At 41.7% G+C, this 24,774-nt stretch overlaps 1 protein-coding gene across 3 annotated transcripts in view; it reads right to left on the reverse strand.

Annotated features, from left to right (window-relative positions):
- The window catches only part of MSRA (methionine sulfoxide reductase A), a 350,386-nt gene that overhangs the window by 97,693 nt on the left and 227,919 nt on the right, over positions 1-24,774 (reverse strand). For all 3 annotated transcript variants that reach the window (XM_040965713.1, XM_040965714.1, XM_040965712.1), the window contains one exon: positions 13,548-13,652. In XM_040965713.1, the coding sequence (XP_040821647.1) occupies positions 13,548-13,652 (105 nt within the window). The remainder of the gene's footprint in view (positions 1-13,547; positions 13,653-24,774) is intronic.

Raw genomic sequence — 24,774 nt, forward strand, 5'->3', positions numbered from 1 at the left:
CGCAGTCTACTTAACATGTGATCGAAAATCATTTGGTCTTAATTTTGTTTTTCCTGATTAAAAAGGAGGTTGACTATCACTTAACTGACTTTTTTAACCAATTATTGCAGTGCTTCTCTCATTTTTCTATTTAGCAATCTTTTCTTTTTAGATAAACCTGCTGTATATATTTTAAATCCCTATATATTCTCAATACTAAGCTTTTACCAAATATAATCCATCCATTCCAGGCATTTTCTTTACAATGCTTTCTGATGAGCTGAAGTTCATCAATATTTTCCTTTTATGGTTAATGCTTTTTCCATCTGTTTTTTTAAAAGATTTATTTATTTATTGGAAAGTCAGATATATACAGAGAGGAGGAGAGAGGAAGATCTTCCGTCTGATGGTTCACTCCCCAGGTGAGCGCAATGGCCGATGCTATGCCGAGCCAAAGCCAGGATCCAGGACCTTCTTCCGGGTCTCCCACACGGATGCAGGGTTCCAAAGCTTTGGGCCATCCTCCACTGCTTTCCCAGGCCACAAGCAGGGAGCTGGAAGGGAAGTGGAGCTACCAGGATTAGAATCAGCGCCCACATGGGATCCTGGTGCGTTCAAGGCGAGGACTTTAGCTGCTAGGCCATGTCGCCGAGCCCTTTTCCATCTGTTTTAAAGATATGCTTCCCAAGCCCAATGTCATCATGATATTACCTACTTGAAATCTTTTGTTTCTTTTATATTTAGCTCTTTTCTTTATTTGGAATTGATTTTTATGTGTGATATTAAATTATGGAAACCTACTGATTTTTCCCCATATGAATGAAAACAATCTTACTATTATTATCTAAAAGGTCATGCTAGGCATTTGGCATAGCAGCTAAGATGCCGCTTAGGATGTTTGTATTCCCTGTTGGAGTTCCTGGCCTTGAGTCTCAGCTCTGCTCCTGACTTTAGCTTCTTGCTAATGCACAGCCTGGGAGGCAGCAGGTGATGGCTCAAGTAGTCAGGACCCTAAAATCTGGACTGAGTTCTAGGGTCCTGACTGTGTCTGACATAATCCCAGCTGTTGAAGGCATCTGGAGAGTACACCAGTGAATGGAAGAGCTCTACCTAGCTTGTTCTCTCTCTCCACCCCACACAGTCTGCTTTTTAAGCACTCAAAATAAATTTTAAAAATTAAAACATTAGGCTTTCTGATACTTCAGTATACTTTTCCTCTCTGCGTATGTTGTGGGTGTGTTTCTGGAGTCTCTCTTCTGTTGTATTTGTCTGTTCCCATCTGCCCGTATATCAAGTCCATCTTGTCATAATAGGTGTAGCTTTATAATGAATCTTGATGTCCAGGAGCATAAGTTCTTTTACTTTGTTCTTTGTGTAAGGAAGTCTTCGCTTTATTTGAAAGTCAGTGCTCCCATATAAATAGTGAAATCAACTTTTAGGAGCCACAACGCAGAAAAACAATAAATATGCTGGAATTTTGTTGGGTTTGCACCAAATCGATCAAACAAATCAGAGTGAACTGGCACAATCATAGCACAAACAATATTCATCATTAGATCATCTGAGCACTACGTCAATGCCACAATGCCTAGGTATTTGGTAGCATTCTATTCCAATGCTCAATTCCAGGTTAATAAAAAAAAAAACCCTTAACTTGATAAATATTAGTTTTTGCTCATGCCAAATTAGTAAGAGTAGTTGGGAACTCTTCTGCTTCTTGGATTCTTCAGAGGCCTAAGCTGTCAGAAGCCTAATCATTGTCAATAGGCTGCTCTGGAGGCTTTGCTTGGTGTTCACAGTCAGCAAGAAGACTGCTTGTGGAGACAGCTTACGGGTCATGGAGCTTTCACAGTCCTGTCTGGAAGTGGTTTATGTTTGATGCCTAATTCTATTGGTCACAGCTCATTCGTGCAGCCCGTCAAGGGAAGACTGAAAACACTACCCAGCTGAGGAGAGGTGAACAGGTATCGGCACGTTTTTCAGGCACACACACACACACATATATATACACATATACGTATATATACATATATACTGTGTATGACCTAACCCCAGCTTTTGGAGACATTTGGGGTTATGCCAGTGAATGGGAGATTTCTTTCAAGCTCATTTATATTCTCTCTCTCTCTCTCTCTTTTTTTCACACATACATGTACACACAGTCTGCAATTCAGAATATTGGATTAAATATATTTATCTATTTTGATAATCATATCTATGTCTTTTTTTTTCTTCTAATCCACCAGTGTGGTTAGTTGCAATGGTTAACATTGAAATGATAAACTATGCTTTTCAGTTGCACCAATTTGGTCATGAAGTCATTATCTTCTTACATATTACTAAATTTAATTTGTGAATACTTTGTTTAGGATTACTGCATACATGTGCATGAGTAATTTTCTTATCTCACATCATCAGGTTTTGGTATTGAGATTACAAAGGGTCATAAAATAAACTGCATCTCCTTTTAATCTCCAGATTACACTGTGGAAGATTGCAATTATTCCTTAAATGTTGATGGAATTCACAGATGAAGTCATCTAACTCAGTGGCTTCTTTATGAGAAACTTTTAAGGTACTGATTTTATTTCTTTAATTATCATTGTTCAATTTAGCTTTGCTTCATTATAATTTAAGAAATTCGCTTTTTCTAATTTTTCTTAATACCAAGTTGCTTATCATGCCCTGCTAGCACCTGTAAAGTCACCCACACTAGTAGTAACAACCCAATTTTTATTTCTGATATTTGTGCTTTTCTCGCTTTTTTTCTTGGTGAAGTGCTCTAAGAAAGTCAAACACATCTTCTATCTCCTGGTCAAGATGCTAAAAACTGAAATTATCAAACAATCTCAGAATAAAGATATAATATTCCTCTGCTCTACTTATCTATCTCTGTTTCCTTCCTTTTTTTTTCACAAGACCATCTATACATTCTTTGCTTTTAAAAGGAATTATTTGAAAGGAGGATTTAGAAAGAGGGAGGGAGGGAGAGGTAGGGAGAGAGAGAGGGAAAGGAAGGGAGAAAGGGGGAGAAGGGGAGAGAGAGAGAATGAATATGAATGAATGAGAATGAATCTTCCTTCTACTGGTTAATTCCCCAAATAGCTACAATTGCCTGGGCTTGGCCAAGCTGAAGCCAAGCTTGGGCCAGCTGTCTAGGTCTCCCACGTAGGTATACAACACATATGCTTTCCCAGATGCATTAGCAGGGAACTGGATCAGAAGTGGAGTGGCCAGGACACCAACCAATGTGATGCTGTGCCACAATGCCAGTCCCTCCTTTCCATTTTAATCTAGGCATTCCTAACAATTTTGTCAATTCTTTAGTGTAATTCTTTTAATATTTCCTTAAATATTCTACTCAATATTCTGAGTTACTTTCAGTTAGACAATTGGTCTGAATAACCTAGCCTGCGATTACTGGAAATTGTAAATTCTAGTTCCTGCCAATGTTATCACCTTTCAAACTTCTCTTTTCTAATGTAGTACTCTCTCGTTAGTAATTATTTGAATTTCATCTTTTAAAATTTTATTTTATTTATTTGAAAGGCAGAGTGACAGAAGGTAAGCAGGAGACACAGAAAGAGATTTTTCTTCTGCAGTTCACTCCCGAAATGGTTGTAATGGCCAGGACTGGGCCAGGCCAGAACCAGGCCACAGCCAGGAACCTGGAACCTTATCTAGCTCTCCCTCATAAGTGGCAGGGACTCAGGTACATAGCCTGTCCTCCACTGCTTTCCCAAATGCATTGGCAGGAAGCTGGATTGGAAGAGGAATAGCTGGGACTCAAGTTGGCACTCACATGGTAAGTCAGGGTCACAGGCAGTGGCTTAACATGCTATGCTACAATGACAGTTCCTGAACTCACTTTTTATTGCTGAAACGCAATTTAGTCAAATCATAAATCGATCTAACAATTACTATTAAAATATGTGAGGTTTTTTTTTTCCTGGCTGAAATATTTCAAAAGCCTTATTATCAGAACCTTTTCATCTTGTTAATAAATCCCTAACGGGATTATAACATTGTAATGGATACCTTTGGAGTGCATGACCACTAGATAATGTGCTGTTATCTGCAGTTGTGGTAGGTCAAGTTCTCTGCTCTCAGCTAGCACTGTGTAACTGTAGGGCTGTGTGTCATACAACAGAGAGAAGACAAGGGTTGTAAGTGAACCCTTGAGCTCCAGATCCAGCTCTGTCACAGAATAACTAGCTTGTGTTAAATCATTTCACTTCTCTGGGCCTGTTCATTCATCTGTTAAACAGGTATAAGGATCACAAGGTAATTTAAGGTCCCAATGGAATCATGTATACCTAAGTGAGTGACCACCACAGCCAGCCCAGCCCATGTCAGCCGGCAAGAGTTCTTCATGCAGTGTGGAGCCACCAAACTCACACAACACTGGAAAGGCAAACTGCTAAGGAGAAACTCTAGAGTATTACATGAAAGAGGGACTTGAAAGTGCAAATGGCACTTCTGCTAACAGCACAGATACTATGTACATATATGATAATGTTACGCTAGGAAAAGTATGACTGAAAAGAACAATTAATAGAGAAAAATGTCAGTTCAATTCTTTGTTTCATTTTTCTGTTTCTGAAATTCCTAAAAGAATGAAATCCCTTTCAGAATTCATAATGCTGGGTTTGGGCCGTTTTTTTTTGCATTTTCTATGTGTGCAGCTGTTCCTCTACTATAAGTATGCACATCTGCTCATTAGCAATACAATGGAATTCCCACTGTCTAATTATTTGCAGATGATAGATCCCTTGTACAAGGTCTAAAAAAAGGATAGTCCTTCCAAATGGGTAACTTATCTAAAAAAAAAAAAACTAACATAAAAAGGTCAGCACAATGAAGCTCGGATATTAATTTGGCAAACTCAAACATATGAACACCAGTACTCAAGTGCCCACTTGATGGGAGACAGAAGGAAAGTAGGATTTTTCTCATTCCGGTGGATGCTTCCCAGTAGACGGCATGGGGAGCTCATTGCTCCACTATGCACCTGGAAAGAAGCTGTGGAGCAAGCTTGCTGACAGTAGAGTAAACCAATCTCACCTCTGAATCTCTGGAGATCTCACAGGTACAACCCTCCTCAAATAATTCTTTGTGATGAATTGAAGAAGGGAATAAAAGCGGGCCAAGGGCAAAGTGGAGAAGAGGCCTTGGGGGTTCTCTAGTGCCAAAATGGGCTGAAAAGCCCTTCATAAAACCTAGTTCTCTGAGAACCAAAGTAGCTGGCCAAGGTGTGCAGTCCTGGGCCCCACATAGCCAGTGGAGGAATCCTGGGATTCATGAAGGAACAAGACAAGCAGGAGACAGCACAAGTGTGGGAGTTATTCTCTACCAACTGCATACTGCAGGCCAGACTACATTCATGCAATCTACATTCCCTCAAACATCCTGCCACACACTTGTGGGGTAAGAACTGTTTTACACACACAGAAACTGAGGTTCATCTACACTGCCAAAACAAAAACATTTAATATTAATGTTTGCCTTCTAGAAGAGGAGACAGAGGAACAATTAATAGCCAAGTACAATATATCCTTTGATAATTGTTTGGGAGGAAAAACAGTACAATGGTAGAGAAACACGTGAGGGTTAAAGTGCTACTTTAACTCAGAGAAGACTTTACTGAACACAAGGCATGACAAACTCATTCATTCATTTGAACGGCAGAGTGACAGAGAAGGAGCTGCCATCTGGTTCACACTTCAAGAGACTGCAATAGGGCCCGGCGCGGTGGCGCAAGCGGTTAAGGTCCTCGCCTTGCACGCCCGGGATCCCATATGGGCGCCGGTTCTAATCCCGGCAGCCCCGCTTCCCTTCCAGCTCCCTGCCTGTGGCCCGGGAAAGCAGTCGAGGACGGCCCAAGGCTTTGGGAACCTGCACCCGCGTGGGAGACCCGGAGGAGGCTCCTGGCTTCGGATCGGCATAGTATCGGCCCGTTGCGCTCACTTGGGGAGTGAATCATCGGACGGAAGATCTTCCTCTCTGTCTCTCCTCTCTGTATATCCGCCTTTCCAATGAAAAAATAATAAAAATAAATCTTTAAAAAAAAAAAAAGAGACTGCAATAGCCAGGGCTAGGCAAGTCTACATCAGTACCCAAGAACCCCATCCTGGTCTCCCACATGCTTGACAGGGGTACAAATTTCTGGACTATCTTTGCTACACATTAACAGGGAGCTTGATGGGAAGAAGAGCAACTGGGACTCGAGCTGGTGCTCAGATATGGGATGTTGGTACTTTAAGGGGCAGCTTAAACCACTGTGTAACCATGCCAGCCCCTGAAGACAAGGAATCTTAAGTTGAGACCTAAAGGGCAAGATGGAGTCAGTCCCCTCAAGAGTCTGGCCAGATTGAATTCTAGGTACAGGCCCCAACTTCAGAAAGACCTTATGTCTTTTAGCAATGAGATGAAAAAGGCCACCGTAATGGAATTACAGTAAGTGCAAGTAGGGAGGGAGATCTGTGGCACGAATCAAAGGTAGAGAAGCATGTGCCAGATTTCCAACCCAGATCCTGCTGGTCAGGATCTCCAGAACTGGTAAATCATCCCGAAGAAAATGGACAGCCAGAAAAGGGCTTTCAGCAGGAACAACATACTTTATTTTTAACAGGCCATTATGGAGAACAGATGCAAAGCGTGGGTTAGGATGGTTAGGAGGTCACTGTAGGTTCCAGGAGGTAAAGTGGAGGAGGGAGAGATGAGATTTGACCACTGAGCTGGTACAAGGCATACCTGGCTCAAAACCAGAGCCCTAGAGTCCAAACTCTTAAAAACAGATTTGATTAAAGACATTTAATTAGGGTGATATTTTAATCAAGATTTTCGGAGGAGTGACAAGAGAGTTCATTACTAGCGTATAGCTTAAGACTGTACTAGTTAGAACATAGATTTGGCTGCTTTAATAGAGGGAGAAAAAAATGTCTAAAATAAACCAGAATAATAGTCTAAACAAAAGAGTTTTGCTCTTTTTCGCTCTCTTTTCACACTCCAGCATGGGATGGGGACTTAATCCTAGCTTCACAGGATCTATCATTAAAAGGATGAGGCTCCCGTTGCTGTGATCCAAGATGCTTCACAAACTAACTTGAAGAAAGGGAGCAAGAAGAGAACACCCTTCCCTCCAAGTGCATGTAACTCAGAGATCATGCACTATCACTTCGATTCAGGCCTGGCAGCTAGAATTTTGGCCCATCAACACAGCCCTGAGTCTTAAAAAACAACAACAAAAAACAAAAAACACTTACTTTTTATTAGTGACTGCACTTGTGGTTAAAATTCTACTAACACCCAATATTGGTGTTAACTAACAGTCTCAGTCAGTGCCCTCTGCAGAAAGACTATTGTTCCATGAGGAGTGCACTGGATCAGTTTCCAGGCCACAGTACCTTGGGAAGGCTTGGAGTTACCATGAGGGGTCCATAAACCCTGTTGAGTATCAGACATGGCCTGGCAACTGGGAAATGCACTAAGTGAGCCTTTCCAGTTTCCAGAAACAGAAGATATTTTGATGGTTAATAAAGTAAGTACCTTATTTAAAGAGTGATGAAATGCACAGTAGCATCTTAGTATATTTGCTTTAAAAAAAGGATGCCTTAGGTGCTTTAAAAAGGCACTTATACTATGGTATTGGGGTGGTAGGGGGTCCTTAAAAATGTTCATCCTTAGAGATGAACCCTCCGAATCAGAAACTTGTACCCCTCTAGCATTCAGAGGAAAAAAAGTGACTTGAGCATTAGACTGAGCTGGGTCCAAATATTGTCATCAACATCAAGTAAGAATCTAAGTCTAATAGAGCCTCATTTATTCCCTTCTTCCATTAAATGAAGACCATAACTTCTGAGGGTTATGATCAGCATGAAATAAATCAGAAATAGAATCTTTTTATCACTAAGACTTGACCACAAGAGACAGTTAATGTTGCCATCCCTCTCCCCAGGACCTAGTAGCAAGAAATGGTTGTGACTAAGAATTTGTAAAGGGTAAAATCAGAACTAAAGCTTCTGCCTGTGTGCCTGAGATACAGTCTATGCACCTCATCCTGTGCAGGAACAGGTGGAGGGCTGGGTGGTGTCATTCGTTCACACAGTGTGCTAGTTAAAAAGATACAGACCAAGTCTGAGATGCTGCAACCTGACTCAGCTCCTCCGATTCCACTGTCAGCTGCAAACTATAGGAGCCTCTTTCCAAGGAGGAATGACAAGCTTCATTGCTACCATCAGCATCAGGGCAGTACTAGCAGCATTACAGAGTAACAAGGAATGATTTCAAGTTAACACAAATGACAAAAGTATCTATGAGTAGAAAACCCACATTTTCACAGATGGAGGGTAAATATTTTCCTGGAGAGACCAGGGTAATGAAGATATAAAAATAAATTCCTTTCTTTCCCTCTCTTACTATTTTCAAATAATAAATCTTGCCATACCAACACTGCCTGGCTCTTGGATGGGACTGTGCCACTTTCACATCATTTTATTTAATGCTTATGACAGCCTATATAGCAGGCAATACAGACAAGATTATCCCTTTTTAAATCTAGAGGACAAAAGCAAAGGTTCATATTGAGTTGGTGCTATGATTTGGTTGAGGCTTGAACCCACACAGCTCATGTTCTATGTGCTTGGTTCCTGGTGTGGTGATGTTGAGAAGTGATGCAGTCATTAAGAGATGAAGCCTAGTGAGATGTGGTAAGAACTTACTTGGGGCATTACTCTCAGAGGGAACTGATGAGTTCTTGGCAGACCCTGAGTAACTCTCCCAAGAGCAAAGTTCCCCCCAGTCTCCTATCTGTTTCTCTGGCTTTCTGTGTACACTCCCTCACACACGCACTCCTGTCATTATGCACCTCAGGATGCGGTACAGTCCAGGAGGCCCTTGCAAGAGACTGCACCACGCTGTTTGGTCTTTTAGCCCTTGGCCAGGATCCCACAGTCAAGAAGGGACTCGCTTACAGCCAGAATTCAAATCTTCTGTTTCAGGCTTTGTTGTCTTGCCTTCAGGATCTGAGTGCTACCACCTCTTCTCAGAAGTCTAGGGAACATATTTGTCGCATGAGTTAGACAGATAGGTAGAACAGAATGTATTTGATAAATACTGGTAAATCACTGTCCTAGAAAAGGCCAGGTTTTATTGTCATTGTTAAATTAAGAGACAAGACTTCTATTTATTGACCAAATGTGCAAGAAGGCTACAATATCTGTCACTTCACCTGAAAAAGCCAATCTACTGAGTGGCCCTCCCTCTGGACTCACTGCATAGTGGCTATGGAATATCAGCCTGGCCCCAACTCTCTCTCTCTCCTCTCAGCTTGGCTCCCTTTAGAGTGTCAGGGCACTTCCTTGTGGGGCAGTTACTATGAGAGTTACTTCAGGATAATAAGGCACTGAAGGACACACATTTTCTTGATGTAGTCAGTGCCATCAAGATCTGATCTCATTGAAGGAAGGCTCCAAGGAAAAGTTCCTGCCTTTTCTTCTATAGTGAGATCCTTGGCATTAACAAGAAATTCCTGTATTTCTAAGTATCATTCTTGGGATACTGAGGCTCCCACAAAATTACAAACTAAAACATGCAAATGGGCCCTTCAGATCTTTAATGACTTTACAAATAAGGTAACAGAGCCTTTCTAACATGCTAATTCAGATCCTTTTCTAGAGTCCTATTTCTGTGGAGCTTCCTGGGACCATCTTCACATCAAAGGTCAAGGCCTTCTCAAGTTTCATTCAAGTTTAAGCTTTTGGCTGAAAAGCAATGGTCGCACAGGTAAGCACTGTTGGGATGGGATCATTTTAGAAATCATTTACTCTAGAAGAGTTTCTGGATCTGCCAGGCTGCTATCTTCCCAAACACCCTTTTTCAGAGTAACATTAGCCAGTGTTACACATCTCCACGACCTTATACCCCCCACATGCTTTAATGCTGGCTTTCTTTTGGGGGCCACCTTTCACTTAGAAATGAGACAAGAGTTGTTTTGTGACTTTAAGTAGAGAAATCAAGAAGCCGTGGTAAGATGTGCTAAGTGACCCAGGGCCACGCTCATTTGCAGCCCAGTTCCCTCCTGCTGTGTGCCTAGCCTGCAGGTAGTGAGCTTCAAATTCCAATCTCAGAAAAATTACATTTGATGACATGTTTTGGACTACCCAGGTTCCCTGGGAATATTAAATCTATTAATACCTGGGTTCTTCTGACTTAACTTTCTTTGCTTTTGTCATTCTAGTGTTAACACATTCTTGTTTTAATGACTAATATTTTTCACTCTGGTCTTATACGCATTTGTTTTCTTGTTCATTTTGTCTCAGCACTAAAGAATTTAAGGTTTTTTTTTTTCCTTACAGAAAAAAAGATTTTCCTAGTACATGACCCCAAAGGTCACATAATGCTGCATTTTCTGAATTGCCTGGAGATATAGCACTACCTATTAGAATGCCTGCCAACAGAATGACTGCCTTTCATGGTAGTTTACAGATACTGAGAGAGGACTGGATTTGGTGGGGCATATATCCCAAATTCTTAATTCTGGGTACCAAGGGAAATTCTGATCAATCAACAGATCTTGAGTAAACAATGTTTAGTGTCCTCCAATCCACACTGGCATAAAGGCAAAACTATTAACCAGTGATTTTAGACTTCTGACTCACAAAACCAAGTCCATATTATCAGAAAAACTCCTTTAAATCAAATGAGAGGAAGAGTTAGGATTTTGGTGGTTGTTACATGTAACAGAAACTCAAGTAAGCATAGGAAAATCAAAGGAGATGAATATGTGGTACTTGGCTAGCAGAACTACAAGGACAGCTCTCAAAGGGAACACATGAGATGCAGGAGCCCGTGTCCTCAGGATCAACAGTCAGCCTGCTTCTCATCAGTGTCTGTCCCTTAAACATACAGAACACTTTGACCTTGACCTCCCCAATGAAGGGAGGACACCTTTTTCTCTCGTATAATAATGTCAAACTACATGTCTAATCCTTTGGTCAAATACTACTAAAAACAGGATAAGATACTGTGAAGAGCTAGGCCTGCATCAAGACCCACCCTTTTCCAGGGAAGCAATGCCTCTCTCTAGAAGGTTTACGGGAAACCTTGCAGGGAAAACAAACAATTAAAAAGAAATTGCTACCATGGCTCATTACACAGAGCTACCCAAAAAAGGAATTCTAATAACAATGTGGAAAGACCATATATCTTGTGAATTAATATTTATGACTTGTTATACTGCATCAAACACTATTCTAAACAGGAATGAATATAAAGAAGGGTAGTAAGACTCTCCTACCTAGGTAATTTGTCCACAATTGTCAGTGGAAAAACATGCCACTCAATAATCAAACTCCATTGTCTGTGAACCCTATCATTAACAGTTCTGTCTTTTGGCTTCTGGTACTAAAGTCAAAAGGCTCTATTCCGTGATGTTTGACTCAGTGACCCCTGCACTCCCCCATCTCTTCCAGTCTATGAAACTCCAAATATCTCTTAAGAACTGCAGATGCAGATATTACATTGTTAAACAGTGTTATGAGCTTAATTGCACCCACTTTCCATTTCGTTTTTGGTATGTTTGTTGTCCTAATTCCAGAACCACAGAATGTGACTGTTTTTATGTTTTGATAAGGCTTCAAGAGAGATAATTAAGGTAAAATGAGTTCATCTGGGAGGACCCTAATCCAATAAGATTGGTGTCCTTACAAGAGGAGGCGACTTGGACACACATGAGCATAGAGAGGGAAGGTCAATGGAAAAGCTCAGTGAAGACAGTCATCTGCAGGACACAGAGAGAGAGAAGCATCTAAACAAACCAACCCTGTTGATGTCTTCATCTTTGATTTCCAGCCTCTGTATCTTGGAGGAAATACAGTGGCACTTCAAAAAGTTTGTGGAAAAGGGAATTAAAAGATAACATGTATTGTCCAAGAGCCTTATAAAAGAGAAATCTCCCCCTGCTGGTTCACTCCACAAATGTCCACAACTATCAGGGGTAGGGGCTGGGCCAGGATGAAGCCAGGAGCCAGGAAACCAATGTGGGTCTCCTACAGGGGTGATATGGACCCAAGTACTTGAACCATCACCCACTGCCTATTGCCTATACATGAGCAGGAGGCTGCAACTAAGAGCAGAACATAGGTACTACTTGAACCTATATACTCTAATCAAGGATGCAGGCATCCCAAATGCCATCTTACTACACCAACTGCAACCCCTATTACCATTCTAGTTAGTCATAATTTTCTGTCTAAGCCCTCACCTTTCTCATGTGATATTCCAGTGGTCCAAACTGAAGTGACACCTAAATTGTTCTCATTATGATGCTCTTGTCCTACCAGTCCTCAATCTACTTTGCCTCAGGCCTCATCTCTCTCCCACTAGGGATCCACTCTCTCTGGCGAACCAGACCTGGTTATCACAATAACACTATTTCCGGTCCCTTACCAGGCCTAGATTTTGAACCTTCAGCCCCTGCAGTGAATTTGCCAGTATCTTGGCCCTGCCTAACCCTGCTTGGTTTATGTTTCTTCCTTTGCTCTCTGTCATTTCTCTTGGGATTCAGCAAACTGTCTGCTGGGAGCATGCTGAGATTCCCCCCACCAAACACAGTACACATCTGGAAATGCACATCTACTCCTGAAGAAACAGCCAACGTGGCCGCCCCACTACACAGAACCTGGCACCAAAAGGAAAGTATTTGTGTGTGTGTGTGTGTGTGTGTGTGTGTGTGTGCGTGTATGTATTTTGGCTCAACAGAGTACTGCTAAATGACCAGGGTTTGTGGAAAAGCACATAAATTATATAGGATTTTTCAGTGTACAAGCTTTCTAATATTGTACCACCATATTGGCAAAGCAGTACTAGGAGGCTATTAGGACGCAATCTGGAAATTACCTCATTATTGAGGTTTGCAATGATATTTGCCAAATGGGATTTTTTTGCTTAGGTGTGTGCTCAAAAAAATTTCCAGCCATACTGTTTATAGCTTCAATATATTAATATCTCCACAAAAAATTCCACGAAAAAAAAGAAATATTCAAATAACCCAAGCATTGTGGATCTACCAAATACCATGCTTTACCTTTGTTTCTTTCTTTTCTTTTCTATTTTTTTTTTTATCATCTACAGACAGTTTAAAAAAAAAAAACAACCTGATAACGTCAAAAGATGAGAAAAGCCAAACTCTGGGAAATAAAGGAACCATAAATCAGAAAAACTTTAGAGCTGCTGGAAAGACACTTTAATTTTGTAGACAAAAGACTGCATTAAGGAGGAATAATGCAATAATCAAAGGTGAACGGATCTCTATTGTCTGGCGTCTTTCTCTGTGGGAATTTTCCCACCCCTGACAGCTGTAGGCGGGGGAGGGGCATTGAATGTGGCTGTGCCTTTATTCTCTCACCCTTTCCCCCCAGCCCCTCCTCTTCTCCGTCAATAAATGTCTGCAATCACATTCTTGAGCTCCTGTGTGATTTCAAGGTTCATCTCTTCCATGCAGCTCAAACACTAATTATCCCAGCTGTAATTAGTAAGATAATTAAATATTGGCTCACTCATCACTCTACCTTGGGTCGGGTCGTGATTCTCCCAGAAGACCTTGAGCAGTTCCTCAAAGCTGATGTGCTCTGGCTGGTACACAACTCGGACGACTTCTGCATGGCCAGTTTTGCCTTGAAAGGAAACAGAATGTATACATGGAATTGATTGACAACATCAATTTACTGCAACTTGTTGGTTCTCAAAAACCCAACAGGCAAAAGCTAAAGTGCTTCTGAAGAATGAAAGGAAGGGAGGAAAAAGGAAGGAAGGGAGGAAGGAAGAAAGGAAGGGAGGGAGGGAGGAAGGAAGGAAGGAAGGGAGGGAGGGAGGGAGGGAGGAAGGAAGGAAAGGAGCGAGGGAGGGAGGAAGGAAGAAAGGAAGGAAAGGAGGAAAGAAGGAAGGAAGGAAGAAAAAAGGAAAGAGGGAGGGAGGGAGAGAGGAAAGAAGGGAGGGAGGGAGGGTAGGAAGAGAGGGAGGGAGTGGAAGCATCAGCGGATATCAGCTTCCAGCTTCTTCCTGTCTCTCTGGCTGCTACCTTTTCCATTAAGCATACAACTGCCCACCAGCAAGCTTCCTGGGGTGAGTTCTTCATTGAGAGAGAGAAAGAAAGAAAAAAGGAAAGAGAGAGAGAGTGTGTTTTGTTAAGTTCATGAAGAAAAAGCAAGCAGGCTTTTTTTTTTTTTTAATAATTTTTAAACCCTACTCTTGAACTCTATGGATCCAAGTGGAAATGATGTTAGAGACAGGAAGCACTACGTGGGTGACTACATCAATTTATTCTCATCAGCCCCATGCTGTATGTAGTAAACAGCATGAGGCAGAGCCAGCTTGGGCCCGATGTAGAGAAACCAACAAACCTATACAAAACAAAACTGCAACAACAAAAAAACAGGCTGCAACTCACTCACGTTAGATAGACTAGCTGGTGGAAGGACAGATTTGCTGTACTGCTAATGTTGAGGCAAGGGTTACATTCAAACACTCGGGGCAGGAGCATGCTTCTTCTCTGTGACAAACAATGACTTTAGCAAATGTCTCTGTGTGGGACTGAGTGTGAGTAGGGCCCTTGTCCAATGTGCTCCAGAAGGTTCAGTGCGACACAGCAGTGGGCATTTGCGGGAGCATGGGACCGACAGAATTCACACCTTACAGTCTTCGCGGTGAGTAACAGACCCTTTCCCGGCTGACATCATCCCGATATTTAGATTTATTTCCCATCTCTTTGTGATCACTCTGTCCAGAGAGGTCTGATCTTTTGGCCTCAGCTCCTCAGAGCAAATGTCCTACATAAAAGAAATGAGGATGGCCACACGGATCCTAACATGGGGCCAGCTACACCTGACAGTCTTGAAATGGAAACTGGCCACATAAAAAAGATCAACCAAGGGGATTAGGCCGGGGTGGGGGAGGGGGGTGTTGTGTAACACTGTGTGAGTCAGACTGAACATGGGGCTCCACCTTATGGGCCATCAACCAATGAATCATGCCTGCACACTGGAGTCACAATAAAAAATAGGCATTGAAACTCAGGCAAACCTCTGGTGAACAGCATTCTCTGCACACCATCATATCTCGAAGCCAGGAGGATAATACCCCCTGACTCCAGCAGAACAGAAATGTTTGGAACCTTCCCAGACAGCACTTCAATGAGTGGATTTCGGGCTTTCTTTTTTCTCTCTGTAATAAATCATAACCATGAGTCTAACAGCTTTCAGTGTATTCTGAGTCCTCGCAGAAAATTATCCAACATAAGGGTGGTTCAGAGAGGGAAGGGAGAATACTCTGAACTGGCACCTTATTTGGCAAAGGTGTTTTGCCATAAGTTGGTTTACCTCACTTTGGTTCTCAAAACTGTATGATGTTATAGCCATTAAAATCATACATCCCCTTGTGACAAACTGAAAAAAACTGAGATATAAGAAGGGGAGATTTGTCCCAGGGAACATGGCGAATTTCTGGGCCACAACTTGAAAATATTACATTTTAACTTCTTTTCCAGGATTCTATCTAATACATCAAAGGGAAGGAAGCTGAGTGGTCACTTGGGAGATGAGTGAAAATAAAAGAAATATATTCATTATCTTTCATCTTTTTAATATTTCAGTTTCCTTCTAATTATAGAGACAGCATTTGTGAATAATATGAAGCTTAGGAAATGGGGGAAAGTTCAAAACATAAAAATACTCCTTTAGTCCTGTCTCATGAGAGCTATATCAACATTTTTAAATTCATTTTCTTTTTAGATGCACATCAGACATGCAGGCTCATACCATGTGGAAATAAAATTTCTTTCACTGAAATCACAATAGCATGTTTGTCCCACTTACTGGTGTATTATGATGTCACTGAGATTTTTGGGAAGCACCACTTATCATGACTTTTAACACAGCATCAGATGCTTGTCTAATTACTGACTCCATCACTCCCTGTCCTTGGGCGTTTAGACTGAATCCTATTTTTATCATGAATGCAAATATCTTTCCACACTTCTGAGTCTGCCTCAAGTCATAGCTATATAAGTGGAATTTCTAAATCCATGTTTATAAATATTTTAAAATTTCTTGATGCCTAGTGAAACTGCCTTTCAGTAAAGTTGATCCAATTTTCTTCTATTGTATATTCAAGAAACATTCAAAATCCCTATAAAATGGTTTGGCAATTTTTAGGTATAATATAATGTCTAATTATTTCCTTTTTAATAGGTTTCATCATTAATGCAGTTAATATACTTCACACTTTAAAAAATATTTTTCTTCTTCTATTGGAAAGTCAAATATACAGAGATAAGTAGAAACAGAAAGATCTTCCCTTTGCTGGTTCACTCCCAAAGTAGCTACAATGATTGGAGCTGAGCTGAGCTGAAGCCAGGAGTCAGAGCTTCTTCCGGGTCTTTGGGCCATCCTCTAGTGCTTTCCCAGGCCACAAGCAGCAGGAGCTGCTAAGAAAGTGGTGCAGCTGGGACAATAACTGACATCCATATGGGATCTTGGGGTATGTAAGATGAGGACTTTAGCTGCTAAGCTACTGCACTGGGTCGTACCACATACTTACTAATAATTTTAATTTCCTCTTTGCTCTGACTTTTGTTATGTCCTTTTCATATGAAGTGATTGGTCATTTTAATGTTTCATCATTAATTGGTCAATCCATATAACTGTGATTCACATATGATAACCATTCAAAGGAGCATCCTAACATTTTATGCAAACAGATGAGAAGAATGATAGCAGAGAGTTTATGAAGATCATGTTATTATTGAACTACTTTTTATCTCCTTCAAAATGTTATTTCATAATTTGGAATGTTTGATTTAAACATATATGCATTAAATCTCTGAAAATTAAAAATGGTAATAATATGCTATCAATATGACAGATGTATCTGGTATGGGAAGCAGTAAAACTGCATTTGAGGTATAAGCAAAAGAATATAAACGAACTATTCACATAGGCAGAAATAAATGTAAATGAAGACAGAGGAAATGCTTGACATTTTTAGTGACCAGACAAAAACAAAAAAGTGCATCCAAACATTAACATACCTTCTCTTATATAGGATATTTTTTAAGCTGCTTAACAGTTGTTGAGTATACACTACATTTGGATTGGCTAGTGACAGGTAAAATTAATCCCCCTTTGAAGCCATATTGGCATAGCAATAACCCACAAAGGCACTCATTCCACCTCACATGTTGCAGGAAATCTGTCTCAAACGCTTAACCTCTAAAAATGTGCTCCCTTGATGTTTCAGTGGGTAAGGACAGTTAAGAAACACAAAAATCAAACCTAAAGAAAAAGCATAAAGGATGTGCAGAAATTGCATGGAAATCCATGTTATGAAAAATGAACGCAAACATATCAAGACTGTTTTATTCCAAAAATACACTTATCTGATGATTCCATTTTTCTACGAACTTTGCCATCCTAACCCTTTTTACAAGTGCAGTTCGGTGATACTAAACACCACCATTCATCCCCATTACTCTTCAGATCTTGCAAAACGGACTTCATGTAAATGGAATCACACAATATCTGTTTGTGGCGTAATGTCCTAAGGTTCATTCATATAGTGGCATGTCCCAGAATTTCCTCTCTTTCTAGGGCTGAATGTTATTCCACTGTGTGCATCTTTAAGCATACAAGGTGACGAAAAACATTCCTGAAAAAGGGAGTTAAAGAACAAGGTGAGTTTTTCATGGACTCTTTGAAGCTCGTGTGTGTGTGTGTGTGTGTGTGTGTGTGTGTGTGTGTGTGTGTGCGCGCGCATGCGCACACGTGTGCACTATGTATAACACAGTGCTCCTCTATTCTTCCATCCATAGACGTCCAGGTTGCTCCCCCATTCAGGTTACTGTAAATAGTGCTGCTCTGAAACCAGGTGCACAATGCATTGCTTACAATCATTTACCAGGAGTGATATGGTCCCTGCTTTACAGATGAGAATATCCAGGGCTTGTCACAGTGTTCTCACACCACGTCCTAAGGAGTTAGGCACAGGACCCAGTCACAAGCCCCACAGCTTTCCACCAGAGACGAAGATGAGGCTCCTTCTCTAGTGCTCACTTAGGCTTCTCAATGGAGAAACTGAACGACAGCACGTGTTACTTGGGTGACCACCTGGACGAAATGAATCACAGCTGTGTGGCCACTGACTCCCCCAGGGCGTAGAGAATAGTTTAAAGGATCTGGCAATTTTTCCGTGGGAGCAAAATGGGGTCAGAAATGCTTTCCACTTGCCCATAAACACTTGCAGACATGGTCTGCCACAGACGTTATTTGTGCAGAGGTTTAAGGAAGCCTGGTTGTTTAAGTGAAACTACTACCATTCAAATTCAAGGTCCATTTGCATTGACAAACAGCACTGAGATGCCCTTGCCAAACTCACCTTTAAGTTTCTTTACTTTATTTCTCCAAAGTAAAAGAAACCTGTGTAAAAATACACAGTGCAAATGATCAAAAGGATTAAGGGACTCGGAACTACTTACAGAAATGGCCACGCTTTAACAGCAGTGAGCCACCGCGCTAGGGTAATTTCATTTCAGAGACCAATCTGCAAATACTTTCCTGTGCTTCCACAGATAAAAGGCCATATCTTAAAAAATACTCCGAGCTGTGTCTTCACATAACATCGCACAAATAGCATGATAGATGTGATGTGCAAACATACTTGTTAACAATTCACAGCAGCACTGTAGGTGCTTTAACACTGTCGTTCAAAAATATCTTGAAAAGAAAAATGAAAAGGACAAGTGTCCTTTCTGAATGGCACCCTTTGCTGCCTTAGCCTGCAGCCCCAGAGGACAGGGAACAAAACCAAGAGGGGCATATTGGGAAAAGCCATTCACATCGAGACAAAACATCTAAGTGGAGACCTGTGGGCCTGTGCTAGGAGCTCAAACAACAGACTGCTCTTGGTGCGTGGGGGGGTCTCCTAGGGCTACTTGGAAACTAAGTATCCATGAACCAGGTGCCTGTAAAGGGAACTCCATTATGAATATTCCAGGGCTTATTTTTTTTTTTCTTAAAAGGCAGAGTGCTAGGGGTAGATCTGAGGAGGTGTGTTGGGGAGAGGGATAGAGAGAGAAAGAACCAGAGAGATTGATTCATTCTTTCTTCATCTTCTGATTCACTTCCTAATGGCTGCAATACCCAAGTGAAGCCAGGAACTCCATCCTGGTCTCCCACATACATGGTAACAAAGACTTGGACCATTCTCTGCTGCCTTCCCAAGCACATCAATCGGATCTGAAATGCAGCAGCCCAGAACTTGAATTGGTGCTCGGTTACGCGGCACCAGTGTCACAAACTGTGGGCTAACTCATTGCACTACAATGTTGGCCTGATTAGCCAGGTTTAAAATCCTATACCACAGCTTTCATCTTGAATGCAAGATTTTTTTTCTCAGTTCTTCCAGACTCACATGATTGGCTTTCCTCCTACTGCTTTATGAGACAAGACCAGGGAGGTGGATGAGAGGAGAAGCATGCTGGGAGTTGAGCAGGTGGAGTGTAGAGGGATAGTAGTGTGCTCTGTCACCAGGGCATTCCCCCACCACTCAGGAGCCAGACTGGGAGGCTGCCTACTCAGCAATGCCTCATGGCCACAGGGCAGGGAGAGGGAACATAGCTGGCTCAAAGCACAGCTCCCTGACAAATCAGCCTGGCTTCTTGCACATCCATTTATATATACATATTTATTTATTTATTTTAAATCTATTAGCCATTGTATGCTTCATTGTCTTCACTTTTGAAATAGGGAACTAGCACCTGGCATAAAGACCCAAGGCCAGCAAAGTCTATGTTTTATTCATCTAAAGCATGTTATTGTCAGTATTTTCTAACCAGCTACCACAGATTTTGGAAAGACAGGAATGAAAGCCATGCTTAAGGTATGGTTCAAACACTAATTCAGTACTTGTTTGACTGTGATTGGGTCCCGAGTCTCCTATTTTTTCAGATGGAGACAAAATACTCAGTGAGGTCGGGAGAATCAAGATGATGGAATAGTGTAAGGACACCTTTAAATAGATGGAGAAATATTAGCCAGTGTGAAGCAGAGAGGGCACATAACAGGAAATAGGAGAGGACAAAACAACAGCTGTGGGGTACCCAGAGACTGACAGACACAGGAAAGCAGCGGACACAACAGAGTGATGTTGCAGTGACTGATACCCCAGCAGCATTCAGTGAGTGGTGATTTGAACTCCACCAGCAACAAGGTGGGAAACGACATTTACTGGCAGCTAAGGAGGTGAACCGACACAAAGCACTGCCCATCCTGCTGGTCTGTTTGATTTGACCAGGAGCAGAGACAGAGTAGCAGGTCCCAGACAGCCGGTGTGGGAACAGGGTGGATTTCACAACCCAGTCTGCCGCCTAGACCAAATTAGGTGGCATTTTGTTTAAGGAGGCAAAGGCTAGGGGGCAGGACTGTGCATGCACTGAGCTGGAAGTGAACTCATTTCTGACTCAGTGAATTGCAACAATGTGACATCCTACAGGTTCCACCCAAGACAGGTCTGGGTAGCCCTCAGACCTGAGGGCCAGCAGATTAAAAACTAGTGGTGGCACATCAGGCACTATTTCTTATAGTGTGACAGAGAATTTAAGATTGCAGAGGACAACAGTGAGCTGTGCATGCATTGAGCTCAGCAAGAACTCACTGAGCTCTGTGTATTGCACTGGTCCCACAGGAAAATAATAGCAATTACAACACTGTACGGGTAAAATAGGTCTGTGTTGCTCCAGACTTAATGGCCAACAGGTTCCATCAAGATCAGCACCACCAACAACCTAGTTATATAGAACACCTGGTATCTCCCTAATCCTGGGACATGCTCCAACCAAAAGTAGTACAAAGGTTGAACAGACAACTGTGCAGCCTCCACATGGTATCACAGGAGGTGGAGACTGCTGAGTCAGGAGTTGGGGTTATGGAGACCATGGTGGAAATCTAACATAAGAACCCAGGCCTGGAACTCCCTGGAGGGAGTGGCACAAGTGACTGCAAATAAAGAGCCACGTACCAACTGCAATAAGTAAAATTAAACTGTAGACCTGTGGATGACAGCGCTTTGAAACCTGCCCCAAGGAGAAGAATCTGCTAACCAGAAGTACAATGGCCAAGAGCAAAAGAAGAGACAGAGGCACAATGAGTAGTACTGAAGACTCCCCTGCAAAGGAGCAGAACCCTTTGCCAAATTCAGAGTTCACTGAGGAAGACATGGAGAAAATGTGGGACACAGAATCCATAAGACTCATTTTAAAGATTCTGATAAAAAATGAGAAGCACGCAAAGCAGGCATTCAAGGAAGTCAAGGAATATGTCACACTGGAAATGAATCCAATGAAAGCTGACATATCAACAATGAAGAATACAGTGGAGCAAATTAAAAGTACAGTGGAGAGTCTCCAAAATAGGAGACAGAAGAAAGAATCCCAAAATTAGAAGGTATTTCCTGTCATTAGGGGGAAGCAAACAAAAAGCTGGGAGCAGAGCTGGATCAGGCCAAAAAAAGTATTCAAGAATTGAAAGACACTATTAAAAGGCTAAACGTAAGAGTTATGGGAGTCCCAGAAGGTACAGAAAGAGAAGCTGGATTTAAAAATATATTGAATGAAATAATAAGGGAAAATTTCCCTAATCTAGAGAAAGAATTGCAAAACAACATCCAGGATGGGAACAGAACTCCCAACAGGGCTGACCAAAAGCGATCTTCACCAAGACACATGATCATAAGCTCTCTTCAATCCAACATAAGGAAAATATCCTTAAATGTACACATGAAAACAAAATAAACTGACATATAAAGGGATGCCAATTAAACTCATAGGAGATCTCTCACAGGAGAGAGAATGGAACAATGTATTCCAGATTCTAAAAGCAAAAAAATTGTCAGCTCAAATTAACGTACCCAGCAAAGCTTTCCTTTGTCTTTGAAAATGAAATAAAATTCTTCTACAATAAAAAAAAAGTTAAAAGAATATGCCTCTTCCAAACCTGCCCTACAAATGATACTTAAAGATGTTCTCTTGGGAGGTGGAATTTTGGGGGGAATCCCAAATAAAATAAAATCTTAAAAAACAGGACTAAAAAAATAAAAAAATAAAAAAGATGTTCTCTTGACAGAGAAAAGGAATAGTGCCCATCAAAGCCAAAGACAAATGAGAAGAACATCCCAGTGAAATAACAACTGAAGACTAAATCAATGAGCAACCCATTGCTAAAATGACAGGACCAAATTAGCACCTATTTGTATTCACCCTGAATGTAAACAGCTTAAACTCATCAATCAAACATCATAGATTAGTATACTGAATTAAAAAACAAAATCCATCTATTTGTTGCCTACAGGAGACATATTTCACCAACAAAGACCAGCAGAAACTTTATCTCATGAATTTTGATGCTTTTTGCTAGTTCCATTTCTTCAAAACACTCTCCTGATTAAATTCTTCAATGACTCATAGGTCATACAGAAGCATCATTTTCTTCAAGAAGGTTCTTTATTTTCTTTTTCATTTCTTCAGCGACACATTAGTCATTCAACAGCATGTTATTTAATTTCATGATGTTGTTAATTTCTTTTTTTCTTCCTGTTGTTGATTTTGTTTTGTGGCTTTTCATTTAAGTATAGTAACTGAGTAATGGAGACTAACATATCCAGATGTGAGGATACAATGCAGTATGCATCTCTACTTCCAGATAAAGATAGACTCCCAATGAAACTGTTAACTATATCTTGATGATAGGATGCTAGACTCTCTGCCATTGTCCATGCCTGCAATGATGGACATATGACTGTGTATTAAGAACTATCCCATTGGGGCCGGCGCGGTGGCGCAAGTGGTTAAGGTCCTTGCCTTGCATGCCCGGGATCCCATATGGGCGCCGGTTCTATCCCAGCAGCCCCGCTTCCCTTCCAGCTCCCTGCCTGTGGCCCAGGAAAGCAGTCGAGGACGGCCCAAGGCTTTGGGACCCTGCACCCACGTGGGAGACCAGGAAGAGGCTCCTGGCTTCGGATTGGCATAGCATTGGCTATTGTGCTCACTTGGGGAGTGAATCATCGGACGGAAGATCTTCCTCTCTGTCTCTCCTCTCTGTATATCCGCCTTTCCAATAAGAAAATAATAAAAATAAATCTTCAAAAAAAAAAAAAAGAACTATCCCATTGTAATGATATAGGGGAACTCAGTGGGAAGGGGTAGAGAATTGGGAAGGAGATAAGCGAAATCCCAGGGTCCATGGAACTGTATCATAAAATTATAATAATAAAAAGAAGTAAGACTTAAAAAAATACTCAGTGATATCACCTGTAGTCAGTTGTACTCCTTCAGAGGGATCTCTCCCCATCAGGACTAAACCCCAAAGAAACCACAGACTGTAAAGAGGCCTCTAGCTTCTCACATTCAATTTTACCCAACTCTGGATTTATCCATTCTAGAACTGTCCATTGAGCATGGATAACCAACCACTCAGACAGGTTCTGAGGTTCCCTGACAATCCTGGAGACATGCTCCAGCTCTGAGGATGACAGCAGCCGTGCTTGTTTCTATGCCACAAAGGGGTTCAGATCTTCACTCAGGTGATATGTACTGACCAATGTAACCCTCACCAAAAACCAGCATGAGTGATATTGTCATTTTTGTTGTTTTGGAAGAAGAAACTGAGGGCCAGCAAAGTGAAGGAGCTTTACAAAGTCAAAACTCTGAAGCTGTAGTAACTAGACTTGAGCAAGGCTAAGGTGACACAAAGACAAGGAGAGGACTGCATAGCTGGGTTTACAAGCAGGTAACATGTATTGGGACATCAGAGATTTGTGGCAGGGCATGGGCATTATGGAGAAATTGGGGGGCGAGTGTAGAGGAAAAGGGAGCTCGTCAGAGTGCGACAAATGCCATGGCAATAGCAAGAATTTCAGGAGAGGGTAAAGGGGTAGGAAGGGTTCCTATGCTCTGCTAGAGGAGAGGCCCCTCAGCTGGCCTAGTCTTCCAGCCTGCAACTACAATCCAATGGAGGCAAGAAGCACAGCCCCTCACTCCTCTTCCTGCATCCCTGTCTCTGGATGCTGCCCTTGGCTGTACGAATGGTTTCAGAAATGCACTGCAGTATCACAGGAGTCTCTGGGGTTACATGATGTCTATTTTACTGCTGGAAAAATCACAGCTGAGAACTTTTAAGCAAATACAACAACCCAGAACTTAGCATAGTTCAGGATGCTCTGCCCTGTACTGCCTCTCTCACATCTGTCTTCTTCCTCGGGATCTTAGTAGCTGTGGCCTGGCCACCAGAATCTTCCAGCACCAGTGTGATCCCTGACCTCATCTCCATGTCTTAGTCTTCATACATGTTAAGTTCCCCAAGAAAAGGAATTACAACAATAGTTCTCTCCCCCAGAACTGAGACTACGAGGGTGGGTATTTGGTACAGAGGTGAAGACATCATGTGGGATGACTACATCCCACCTCAGAGTGCCTGGTTCAAGTCTTGGCTCCACTTATAATTCAGCTTCCTGCTGATGTACATCCTGGGATACAGCAGTGATGGCTGTGTCTCAGCCTCCCACACAAGTGACCTAGATTGAGTTCCAGGCTCCTTGGCTTAGGCCTGGCTCAACCATGGCTGCTGCAGGCATTTGAGGATTAAATAATCAAATAGAAGATCTCTCTTTCTGTCTCTCTGCCTTTAAGATAAAATGAAAAATTACACACAGAAAAAGAACTGTGCACATGGTATGATGACAATAAATATGTAT

Source organism: Ochotona curzoniae, unplaced genomic scaffold (genome assembly GCF_017591425.1).
Source record: "Ochotona curzoniae isolate NIBS_2020 unplaced genomic scaffold, NIBS_Ocur_1.0 scaffold_4505, whole genome shotgun sequence".
NCBI classification, from domain to species: domain Eukaryota; kingdom Metazoa; phylum Chordata; class Mammalia; order Lagomorpha; family Ochotonidae; genus Ochotona; species Ochotona curzoniae.